Source organism: Camelus dromedarius, chromosome 20 (assembly GCF_036321535.1).
Source record: "Camelus dromedarius isolate mCamDro1 chromosome 20, mCamDro1.pat, whole genome shotgun sequence".
In the NCBI taxonomy this organism is placed as follows: Eukaryota; Metazoa; Chordata; class Mammalia; order Artiodactyla; family Camelidae; genus Camelus; species Camelus dromedarius.
In genome coordinates this window covers 34,932,298-34,945,356 of record NC_087455.1, presented here as the reverse complement: position 1 = coordinate 34,945,356, position 13,059 = coordinate 34,932,298, and the positions used below count along the sequence as shown (strand labels likewise).

The window sequence follows — 13,059 nt, the reverse complement described above, 5'->3', positions numbered from 1 at the left end:
TTTACCCTGATGATTCCCCGCACTTCAGGGTTTGATCCTGGCCTAGCAAGCTCAAGAGCTAGAACTTAAACGCTAACATTTATTGAGGGTTAATTATGTACCAGTCCCTGTGCATTATTTCGTTTCATTCTTAGAACTACTTTTGGAGGTAGGTACTGTTATTATTCCTATTTTACAAGTAAGAGAAACTGAGGCATAAAGGATTGCATAGCATGCTCAAGGTGACAGAGATAGTACCAGCCAGGAATTGAACCCTAGTGTTTTGCTTCCAGGACACTCCTTTGTAGTACACGGGGAGAGGATTCTGTCTTCTGAGGCAGCCTCCCTTTAAACGAGTACCCAGAAGCAATGCTCCAAAAATGGCGATATTGTCAATATTAATTACAAGAAGAAACACTAGTAAAGTAAACCTAAGATCAGCTCAAGCTGACCAATACTTCATTGGCTGTAAACACTCCATATGAAGTCAAATGATGAGAGAGTTGTTTGCTAAGCATGAAAACAGAACATGAGGAGTCACCTAATCTCAAAAAGTGTTTTTCAGTTAAGGGTACCTGAGAACCCCATTTTACCGGTCTTAACAAAAATAACAGCTATCATTTAATAAGCACTTACTATAAAGTTCATCTGAACAAGAATGCTTAGATCAAACTCCCTTCCTTGGACACGTCTAGACAGGTATTGCCAGTCACCTTTGTTGTTCAGAGATGACCATCCTCATTCTGTTCACACAGATTTTCTCCAAACAACAGAACAATGAACACCTGCCTTTTCTAGTTTGCCTTCTGCCTTGTTCTGATGACTATAGCATTACGATCAAAAAAAGAAAATTCCAGTCAAGGTAACTGGATTTATCTATATGGTATTCTGGGTACTGAATAGCTTCTTGAGCCTTGAGTGTGTCAATATGAAAACCTAATTACTTTAGAGAACAGAGAGAAGATTTCCGGAACAGCAAAACAGAAGACTGTACTAGGAAACACGGTAACCACACGGAGCCATGGCCACTCTGTGACTCTGCCTGGGCAATTAGTCAGCCTTGCTAAGCATGTTACCACAACTCCAGCACCGCCTCCCCTCCTGAATGATTTTGGCATCAGACAGTTTTCAGCTGCCCTTCCTAGCTCTTCAACATCCACAAAAACAGCCTTTCATCACTTGGTCTCAGACTTCCTCGATCTTCTCAACTCCAAGGACCTTCTTGCACACCCTGACTTCCATTCAATTCAGCTGATATTTACTGAGCATGAACTGTGTGTCAAGAACCTTGCTAAAGCTCCTGAAAGACAAAGGTGAAGAACTCACAGTCCTCTTTCCTCAAGAAACTCACACTACAGCGCACACATGCAGCCAGTCATCACATACAAGAGGACGTGTAGAGCACAGGGATTAAGACAGTGGGCTCTCAGATCAGGCAGAGCAGATCCAAGTATAAATCCCAGCTCTGCCACTTCATGACAAGGGACAAATTCCTTGTCCTTCAACTTCTCCATTTGTAGAGTGAAGGTGACACTGCATGGTGGGCCATTATGAGGACTAAATGAAATGATGCATATAAAGCACTTAGAACAGTCCCTAACACACATTAAACTCCAATACAGTTGTCCCTCAGTAACCTCAGGCAATTATTTCTAGGACTTCTTCAGATACCAAAATAGAGGGATATTCAAATTCCTTATATAAAATGGTGTAGTATTTGCATGTAACCTATGTACATCCTCCTGTACACTTTAAATCATCTCTAGATCTCTTATGATACCTAATACAGTATAAATGCCATGTAAATTGTTGCCAGTATGTGGCAAATTCTAGTTTTGCTTTTCAGGACTTTCTGGAATTTTTTCCCAAATATTTTCAATCCACAGTTGGTTGAATTCATGCATGTGGGACCCATGGATACAAAGGGCCAAGTGTATGACTTAGAAATCAAGAAGGCAGGCTCAGAAATCAGAACACTATACTTCCAACCCAAACTCTGCCACCTGCTAGCTGTATCCACGTCAGCTGCTGAACCTCTCTGCCTCAGTTTCTTCATCCATCAAATGAAGATGACAATAGTAGAGTTGTTGTGTAGATAGAATGATATTATATATATAAACATTAAAGGCACATAGTAAAGCACCAGGAGAGCATATAACATGAAATCTTACATGCTGCTCTGGTGGCCTGCATGCTTCTTTCCAATTTTTATCCCCTGCAGTGGTCCTCAGGGGCACATGTACAAAAGCTCTATGAATCAGTAGAGCACTATCTGGACACTACTGATTAAATAAAGGAGTTTGTTCAGTTGTGTGTGAAAGAAGTCAGATCTAAGAGACTTAACAGAATCAGCAAGTGAATGATGTGTGGTAAATCAGAACTGAACAGGACCCCAGCATTCTAACTTGGATAACCTCTTGCCTGGTGTAGATGAGAGTCTTGTCTCCATGACGAAATATGGAGGAGACTGAGATCCTGAACATTCTATGGATGCTATAGGTTACTGAAAAGGAGGCAGCAGAAAAGGGACTGGATCAAAGCCCTGAGTTTCACCGATGAAGTTCTGCCCCCAAACCTCACTGCAGGACCTGTTTCTAGTGAACAGGCAGGATCCTGGTGAAACAGGGTGTCTCCTTCTGTTAAGGCTTCCTTTCCTTGGGTTCCATCCGGTCCCAGGCACGTATAACAAAAGGAAGAAGACGACGACCTAAGGATCTACAGAGACATTCCAAAGAGAGACCATACAGAGAAAACAAAGAGAATCCAGAAGACTTGCATTGGGAAAGGCAGTCTCATGCAGCCCTTACTCGGCCACATGAGAACGGGCCCTGCATCTGGAATATTTCCTTGGCGAGGGCTAAAGCCCACACTTCTGTGGGGGTATCTTTCCTTGTTTCAGGTTCAACGAGCACTCTTTTGTCTCTGCTTAAAGCACATGCATTGTATGGCACCTGACCAACCCCATTGTTGTATCTGTCCTCTAAGGGGAGGGGACAAGGTTCCTTTCACTGCGGCATGAATGGGGTGCAGTGCCTGAGCCAATTACCTTCTGTCAGCAGCAGGGCGAGACCCAATGGCTATGGGGGACCGTTGCCTACTACTGAAGCTGATCTTGCTTTGTCTCTTCTCTGTGTAAGTAAAGTGTTATCCTATCCAGTGCTTGACTGTGTTTTGTTTTTGTTTTTGTTTTTTTTTGCAACTCCAGCACCAAGACATGATGGGCAAAAGTGTTTGGAGTATTCCCCCGGTTTCAGTAACCAGTGCTTGACACCATGCCACGTGGACACAAAAAATTTCTGTCCCTAAGGACTACGGCCAGAGGCCTCGTCATCCATTGGTCCTTTACCTACTTCCCACGGGTGAGGTGAGGGGAGACAGCATTGAGCTCCCCTTAGAGTTGAAAGATGACAATAAACTGGAGAATGAGGGAATGGAGCAAGTTTTGATTTATTCTTTCCCATTGCAACAAATGTGTATTAAACACTTATAATGTATTACACACAACTCCAGGTGCTAATAAGATAATGGTGACCAAAAACAGACATGGTCTTTGCTCCCTTGAAGCTTGCAGTCCAGGAGAGGAGAGAAATATTAATAGAAAGAACTGTTCAGTTAAATGTAAATTTACAACAAAGATACGAGTTGTAAAGGGAAATGCATGTTGCCCAGAGAGTATTTCATAGGAGGCCTGGCCTGGTCATGAAAGACAGGAAGAGAAATGATGGAGGAGCTGGAAGGAAGGGAAGAGTTAATAAGGTAAGGGGAAATTGCTGGGAAGGGGAGGAAGGAAGGGTGGTCCAGGCAGAGAAGTGCCAGGCTCAGTGGCATTTAGAGAACTGAAAGAAGACCAGTGTGAGCAGAGTGCACAGGAGTGCGCGGGACAATGAGAGGCCGCAGGAAGAAGTCAGACCCTGCTGGGGTTACGGTTCGCGTTAAAGACTTTGAGCTTTCCCCTGGAAAACCACTGAGCTGTTTTAAGCAGAGAGGTGACCTATTAGACTCACAGTTCAAAAGATGACTCCAGCTGAGGCATGGAGAATGGATTAGAGGGCGGCAAGAGTACGCACATGAAGGCAGGTTACCAGGTTATTGTGACTTCCAGTTTAAGGTGACAGTTTGAACTGTATTTACTTCCATTCCTTTCAGAAATCCTAATAAAATATCAGAAAAGGAATTTTCAGAAAAAGCAAACACCGGCAAGAATGAAAATGATAAAGTAGGAGGCACTGGCCATAAAACTTTGCAAGCAGGAGACAGATTATTTCTTCTATGAACCCAAGAGGGCGAAATTCTACATTGACAGTGGAAAAAGCTAAGAAGCAACCTGATATGCACCAAATAGATCCACAAAGGCTTAGGAGGCCTCAGTATCATCTGCTGGGGAAGAAGGTGAAAACAGAGTTAGTTGAACATCGATTTATAAAGCCCTGAGGACATGCACTCAAGACTCCTTCCTTCCAGGACAAGAAACCTGTCTCTCCCCAGTAACAGCAGAAGACTGGAAGTTTGTTCTCTGGAGAGAGTGTGACTAGGGGACGAGGGGTACATATGAGATCAGGGGCTCTATCTATAAAAGATGAGCATTATGTCAGTGATGAAACTGAATGATGAAATTCTCTCTCCCAACTGAACCTGGCAGCCAGGCTTAAATCCTTCAGGGAGAAGATTATTTCTGGGGAATCTGATCAGCACAACGTAGAGGGCTAGGGAGAAAAATACCAGCGTGGGGGGATGCTATGTGGTTCAGCCCGGGCAAATCAGCTACACCGTGCAGCCCAGTCGAGAAGCCCCACCAAGGAGCTTTCTGGTGTACTCCACACGTTACATAGATATTACACATCTACATACAATATACATCGGCAGCCAAGGGCCACCAGGTTTCTAAGGAAATCCTCTAACACAAAACATAATTTTGAAGAAATTAGGCAAAAGAAACCTTTAAAACACTATCAGTAATGTCCTCAAAGAGATAAAATATTGCATCCATGAAAGAATACTAGGATGTTATAAATAAGATGTAATCAGCAAAAAAGATCTACTAGAAGTTGAATTAATAATAGTAGAAATGAAAATTTCAAGGGGATATCTGACAGGGAAAACTTAGACAATCTCACAGAAAATGGTGCAAAACAAAATAAAATGTAAAATGGAAGAGATAATATAAGAAAGTTAGAGAAACAGTCCAGCAGGTCTAATATCTAAAAAAATTGGGTATCCCAGTAAGAGAGAATAGGAGAAAAGGAGAAGAGGTCTTCAAAAGAATAAGGTCCACGAAGTGCTCAACACAAAAGAAGACTATGAAACACCCCGAGACACATCACTGTAAAATTAAGAAAAATGAGGACAGAGGGACAGCCTAAAGCCTTCCAAAGGGTAAAAAACAAATTACACACAAAAGATTAAGAATCAAAATGGCAGCAGATTGTTCAACAGCAGTGTTAGAAACCAAAAGGAAAAGGAGCAGTGTCTTCAAAATTCTGAGGGGAACTTATTTCCAAACTAGGAATCACATACCCAAGTAAACCACTGAGTAAGTGTGAGGGAAGAATAAAGGCATTTTCAGATACACAAGGTTTCAAAAATTTACATCTTATGCACCCTTTCAGAAAGCTGCTAAACTATGCGTTCTACCCACACAAAGAAGTAAACCAAGAAAAGAAGAGGATATACAATCCATTAAGCCTGAGATCTCTCCTTAACACAACCCTGTCTTCCTCTCCCAGCTTAACAGATTGCGTATTATCTTCAGTCTTGGCTTACTGCCTCGAGGAGAGATCGCATAACACAGTGGTTAAGAACATAGATGCCTGAGGCATCAAAAGCAAAAATAAACCATTGGGACTACATCAAACTAAAAAGTCTTCTGCACAGCAAAGGAAATCATCAATAAAATGAAAAGGCAACCTACCAAATGGGAGAAAATATTTGCAAATCATGTATCTGATAAGAGGAAACTATCTGAGCTATATAAACAATTCATACAGTTCAACTGCAAAACAAACCAAATAATCTGATTTAAAAATGGGCATAAAATCTGAATAGACATTTTTCCAGAGAAGACATACAGATGACCAAGAAGCACGTGGAAAGGAGCTCAACATCGCTAACCACTCAGGAAATGCAAATCAAAACCACAGTGAGATAGCACCTCACACGTGTTACAATGGTTATTCTCAAAAAGGCAAGGAATAAGTGTTAGCCAGCACATGGAGAAAAGGGAACCCTTATGCACTGTTGGTGGGAATGTGAATTGGTGAGCCACCAATGGAATGGAAAACAGTATGGAAGTTCCTAAAAAATTAAAAATCGAACTACCATATAATCCAGCAATTTCACTTCTGGGTATTTATCTGAAGAAAATGAAACACAAACTCAAAAAGATGTATGCACCTCCATGTTCACTGTAGCATTATTTACAATAGCCAAGATGGAAAAACAACCTAAGTGTCCATCAATGGATGAATGGATAAAGGTGTGAGAGAGATACATATATCTATATAATATAATGATATACCTATATATATGTATATATAGGTATATTATTTATATATATATATATATATATATATATATATATATATATATATAGGGTATATACATATATATAGGTATATTATTTAGCCACCAAAAAAGAATGAAATCTTGCCATTTGCAGTAACATGGATGGACTTTTAGGGCATTAGGCTAAGTGATAATTCAGACAGAGAAAGACAAATACATATGATCATCATTTCACTTGTATGTGCGATCTAAACAAAATAAAACAAAACAAGCTCATAGATACAGAGAACAGACTGGTGGTTGCCAGGGGCAGGGGGTGGGTAAAATGGGTGAAGGGGGTCAAAAGCTACCAACTTCCAGTTATAAATAAGTCATGGGGATGGAAGGTACAGCATTGTGTACAGTATACTGTATATCTGAAAGTTCCTAAGAGAGATCTTAAAAGTTTTCATCACAAGAAAAAAAAATTTGTAACTATGTGTGGTAACAGATGATAACTAGACTTACTGTGGTGATCATTTTAAAATATATACAAATGTTGAATCATGTTGTACACCTGAAACTAATATAATGTTACATGTCAATTACACTTCAATAAAAAGAAGTAAATAAAATAAAATATTTTCCTTAAAAAAGAAAAAGAACATAGATGCCTGGATCCTAATACCAGTTCTTATTAGATCTCTCTTTTCCTAAATTTTCTCGTCTATCAATTGGGGATAACAGTACCTACTTCAAAGGGCTATTATAAGGATTAAAACCACTTGGAGGAAAGCCTGGCACACAGTAAATATATTAAACATATTGAAAGGAGATTTACAGTTCCGAGGAAGAATTGAGGATTTTTTTAATGATAGCACATGGTAACTAAAGAAGCAAGAAAGCACTTAAGAAAGATAAAAATTGTGGTATGGTATATGACTCCAGTGTGAACAGCATTTAAGTAGTCATAATAATGTAAAAGTGATTACTACTCTAATTGAAATTTTAAATAAATATATTAGAAAGATGTAGGGGTTCAGAGAATGTGGTAGAAAGCAAATCTTCATCTTCCATAGCAGGCAGTCAATTGATAATGCCTAAAGCTGAAAAATTAAGTTTAAAAGAGGCCATTGCAGTAATTTAGATGGGGAGAGGTTCTATTTTAGGATGGTTGTGATGGTAGAGGTTAAGAAAAGTAAAAGAATTAAAGAGAATTAAAGGGATATTTGGGCAATAAATTCAAGAGATATTTACAAGATAAAAATCAAGAAGTCTTGCCAATGGACTAAAATGGGAAGATGAAGGAGAGGAAAGCATCAAAAGTGACTCCTAGATTTCTAGCCTATATTACAGGTTGGATGATGTTGCCATTAACTAAGACAGAGGACACTAGAAGAGAACAAGTTTGGGGGTGGGGGAAGGGATCGAGATCCCCTGTTTTTGGACACCTGGACTTAAAGATGCTTCATTCCACCTAAATGGAGTTTTCAAGAAAACAGCAGAAATGCTGATTCAGAGCTCAGAAAAGTTATTTGGCCTGGATATATGTAATTGTGTGAGTCATCCAGCAAAAGTGGTCATTGAAGGTCATGGACATGGTTGACATCACCTAGGAGGAAAACCAAAGAAAGGGAAGACAGAAGTCTAGCACAGAAGTCCCTCAGGGACTCCACATTTAATAGCCAAGTAAAGGAGGCTGAGCCTACAAAGGACAGAGAGCAGGAATAACCTGAAGGAAAACCAGAAGAGTGTTCCATTACGGAAACCAAGTTCAATTTGGAACATACCGAATACGATGTGGCAGTTGTTTATACTAAAAGGTACTGGCACTACGAGCCTGGAGTCTGGGAAAGAGTGCAAGGCTCACCACACAAAGTGCCCCAACTGTAAGACCTTGATCTCATTAATTCCCCTTCTGACCACAACCTCCACTTCCGCACTCTGAATTTGTCCTTCACATTCTGTGTGATGTTTTAATTCATTAATCCCCTCACGGACTCACTTGCCTTCCCCTTTTCTTTATTAATGCCCAGGAAGGCACACCCAGGGATTCAGGAACAGCAGTAATGAATTGGAGATAAAAGTATGGGCTCTGGTGTCAAATTCTAGGGTGAAAATCATGATCTGAGTGTGACCCTAGAAAGTCATATGTGCTTTCTAAGCCTTGGTTTTCTCATCTGTAAAGTAAAGGTGATGATAATTTAGGTCCCAATTTAGGATCAAATGAGGTACTGCAATGCCTGACACATTGAAAGCAAGCAATTAGTATCAATTATTTCCAGTTTTATCCATGGTCCTAACTCCCGCCAACATATTAGATAATTCCTGTAAGTTTAATTTCTACCTTTACTTTTTTTTCTCTATTCAATAAGAAGGCTTTATTGCCCCCCAGTATTTTTATGTTCCTTTAATGTCACAGTCCACCCAGTCACCCAAATCAGAAACCTGAAAGTGAACCTTGTTTCTGCTTCTTTACTTCTTCTGTCCAAGTCATAAAATTCTCACAATTCTTCCTCCTAAACAGGCTTTTCATTCATCTTCTCCTGCCTCTCCCTTCTTCCTTTGCCCCAGTTTAGATCCTGGATTTCTGCTTTAGCCTCCCAAGTGATCTCTCCCTCTAGAGGGTTTCCATATACCTCTTTCCTAAGACTTTTTCTAAAATGCAAATCTGATCATGTTACTCCCTAGCTTAAAGCCTCAAAAAGCTTAAAACAATAGGAGGCAAATACAGGCATGCAAGAACCTTCATTTTTTATTTCTTCCTACTTTTTTAACCTCATCTCCTGCCACTGACCATACATATCATACACCTCAGGGATACTGAGATACATGTCATTCTCCAGTGTGCCTGCTCACTCACTCATGCCTCTGGGTCTGTTCTGCTGGTCCCTCTACCTATCCTGTCCTACAGTGTCTCCTCCTCTGTGATTTCTTCATTGATCTCCCTCCCTTCCACCAAGGGAGGGTTAATCCCATCTTCAGGTTCCACAGTCTCAATGAGAGCAGTTCTCTCAAAATATGTTAATAATTTGTTTCTATGTCTTCTTCTCTACTAGATTATGAGGCCCCTGAGGGAAAGCACCAGGGATGGATTCTTGTCCCTAACAAGTGTCTACTCACAGAAGTGCTCAATAAATGTTTGAAAAATCGTTGAACTCCCCACCAAAGAAGAGCTATCTTCTGACTTCTCACCTAGGACTCTCCTTCCTGGTGATCATGCTCTCTTAACTCAGTTTAGGGATTCAAAATCACAATAGTCTTTGGAGCACTCAAGGTGATTCCCATTTCCAAGTCCAACCTCTTGGCCAAGTCCTCAACATGCACATCCCTTTCTGCTATACCTCTCTACCTGTGTAGGCAGTTCATGCTCAGCATAACCAAGCTATACTCATCTTCTCCACACACTGCTCACCTTGACCCTAGGTCTTCGCTAGCCTATCCTATACCTGCTCCCACTCCACCAAGATCTAGCCCTGCAGGCAAGATCTAGACTTGCTGCCAGTTGTCAACCCTAATGATTTCTCTTACCCAGTTATCCACTCTACCTTTTTCAAAAGATTTCTTACTTTTACCTGTGTTTTTTACTGTTAGAATACTGATTTTGCTCAACTTCTCTGCTCCCCAGCCCAGGATTTCTTGATGGCTTAAATCATCTTTCTTTCTTCTTCCAACCTGAGAAAGAATGACTCTCCTCCCCTTAGATGGTCCTTCTCCCACTCTTACAACCTAGTCCTTGACCCCTTCCCAGGAGCTCAGGAGAGAGTCAGTTATTCCTCTCTTTATTTTTTTCCTCTCCACTTATAGACATATTCTCCTTATCCTAAAAAATAAAATTATTTTAGCTCAGTCCTTTCTTTTGCCATCCTCTGAAAGGAAAAGAGATGGAGATAAATTCTAGCTTCACCACTTCCTAAAGTGTAACTTTTTTGATCCTCAGTTTCTTTTTTTGTAAAAGGATACCAAAAAAGAGATAGTGTTCCCTCAAAGGACTGTTATGAAGAGTTAAGGTTAATGCTATCAAGTGCCTAGCACAGTGCACAGTGTGGAACACAAAAAATCTGCTCTTTTATTGCTATTACACAGTAGACAACGAGTAAATATTATTGCCCTGATCCCTCTCACAGAGCATATAACAGTATGTACTTTGTTAAGGAAGACTAGAGTTAAAATTCATCCATAGGAAGCTTTTGCAGATTAATCTCAACTATTCTGTCCATACCCTTTTTGAGACCCCATTAATATTTATACAGTCATATGTTTTTCAAAAATGATATTCAGATAAGTGATTTCTACTTCAAATTAGACACTCCAACAATATGGTAATTACTCAAAAATATTTTTTAGAATTCCTCTTTAAGGAAGTTTTCTCAGAACATACACATGACCTTCTTTGTCATAGATATTAGTGACAGAGTGAATGCTGGTCTTTTGGGGATGGTCACATGACAAATACTAGGTCTAATGGTGGCTAATAAAGTTATCTAACTTCCTTAGATGCATTTTTCCACACATATTGAGAATATTATATGTGTGTGGTTTTTCCTTAATAGTGATAAATCATCATTTTTCTTACAAAGTTTGTGCTTTTTTGAGAAAGCCAAAAGTCATTTAAAGCTACCAGTGATGAATAAGGTGGCTTCAAAATATGCCAGATTTTTTTGGGGGCAGGAGGAGGAAAAAAATATAACAATAAAACAAATAAAATGCAACAAAAGCAAAGTGAAATTTAACTATTAAGAAATAATTTTTTTCTTTTATGACCCAGAAACTGGCTTTGAAGGTAATTCTAAAATGTTTCGGGACTAATAGCCTCCAAGGGTGCATATTTTGAGAGACAACGTTCTATATGTGTAAATTTGACTTAAAAATAGGTTTCTGTTTTACTCACAACTGGGATAAAGACGATCTCAGTTTATATCCAAGATTTCCTATGCTCAAAACGAAGAACATAGAAACACAAAGAAAAGTCTGCCAGGAAAGATCCTTTTTTAGTGCTTGAGCCAATCTTCCAAAATTGCATATTTCAAATCAGTGTTTTTTCTTCTTTTTTAAACCAATGTATCTTGACAAATACATTTTTGAGATGTCTCCTTTAACACGAAAATGACCGAGTCTACAAAAATTCTGATGTAAATATTTAACAGTTCAATGAAACAATACTTACTCTTGATTTGGATGATAAAATCAGGTAATTTTTTCTCTGTAGTATTCTATTTCGCGACCTTTTAAACTGATTTCACGTCCCGCTAATGGGTCGTGTCCCAGAGTAGATGCAAAAGTTTAAATAGCCGGTCGCGGCTGCCACGATCCAGTTAGCTCGGGCCTAACGCACCCTGGCCTTGACCAGCCAGCTTCCCGCGGCTTTAGTAACCTAGCAACCAGGTAGCGCAGGCCGACACTTCCGGAACCCTGGCCCGCCGGTGTCCAATCAGCTCTGCAGGTTCCCCGCGGAGGCTGATGGGGCGCTGGAGACTGCGTGCCCGCTGGCGTCTGCACCATGGTGACTGGCTGCCGCGGGGCGTGGGTAGCAATGGCGGCTTGGTTCGCTTTCTCCATCGCGACTGCGACTGTATTCCTCCTGTTGGTCCTCTCTCGAGTTTCACAGGCTCAGGTCTTCTTCTTCCCCTTCCGGCAGCCGGAGACGTGTGGCCACAACGAGTACTTCGATATCTCCGCGCTCTCCTGTGTCCCGTGTGGGGCCAACCAGAGGCAGGATGCCCGAGGTGAGACGGTTCGGGGTGGGCCCTGACCAAAGTAATATTCTGGCTTTGAGGCTGCCAGACCCCGGCATCGCTGAAACACCTTTTCTTTTGCGGAAAGAATGCTTCTGAACGGTTAACCGCCCACGCCTGAGAGTGGGGTTTTCTTGGAGAACTCAGCTTGCACACAACACATGAGGTTAGGGAAAACCTGAGTCTGCTACCCCGTAGGCCGTCGCCATAATCAGTTTCTCGGCTCCAGCCCCCCGGTCTTCATCTGGGGGCTCTTTAGGGAGGTACCTGGAAAGCTGACTACCGAAGTAAGGAAAAATAGAGAAATGATCTGAGGTGCAGAGGAGCAGGTGACAGGACGGCTTGGGGAGGGAATGCAGGTTAACGCTTGTAAACTTGTTATCTTGCTTTTCAAATCCCAGAAATTTAGAGCTGGAAGGGACCTTAACCATAATCAGGTCTAGTCTTCTCGTTTTACAGGTGAGGAAACGGAAGCCGAGATGAGGTCGTAATGTCTTATTTGTCGCCTAAATTGGAGACTAGAAGAACTGCTGTCTCTTTGCCCTCAGTCTCCACCTGTGTATTCCCACTATATTGTATGTCCGTAATATAGATTTCCTTAGGACTCAGCCCTTTTATTGTTGAATATTACTAATTGCCCTTAAAATCCCTTTAAATTAAAATTAACTTTTTTCTTGAAACGTTCATCACTTGGTCCTAGTTCTCCTCACTGAAACTGCTCAGAATAAGATACTTCCCATATTTTGAAGTCTCGGATTTCTTAATCTCGATTTGGTCACCTATTGTATTAAATTTCTTCCATCTTCAAATCTGATGTATCCTTATTTAAATCATCGTATAGGGCAGGTCAGGCTTCTCAGGTGAG

At 40.7% G+C, this 13,059-nt stretch overlaps 1 protein-coding gene across 3 annotated transcripts in view; it reads left to right on the top strand.

The window, feature by feature from the left end:
* Nucleotides 1–11,958: 11,958 nt before the first annotated feature.
* Nucleotides 11,959–13,059, top strand: part of TMEM67 (transmembrane protein 67) — a 51,936-nt gene continuing 50,835 nt past the window's right edge. For all 3 annotated transcript variants that reach the window (XM_031439320.2, XM_064476962.1, XM_031439318.2), the window contains exon 1: nt 11,959–12,185. In XM_031439320.2, the coding sequence (XP_031295180.2) occupies nt 11,960–12,185 (226 nt within the window). In that variant the 5' untranslated portion in view covers nt 11,959. The remainder of the gene's footprint in view (nt 12,186–13,059) is intronic.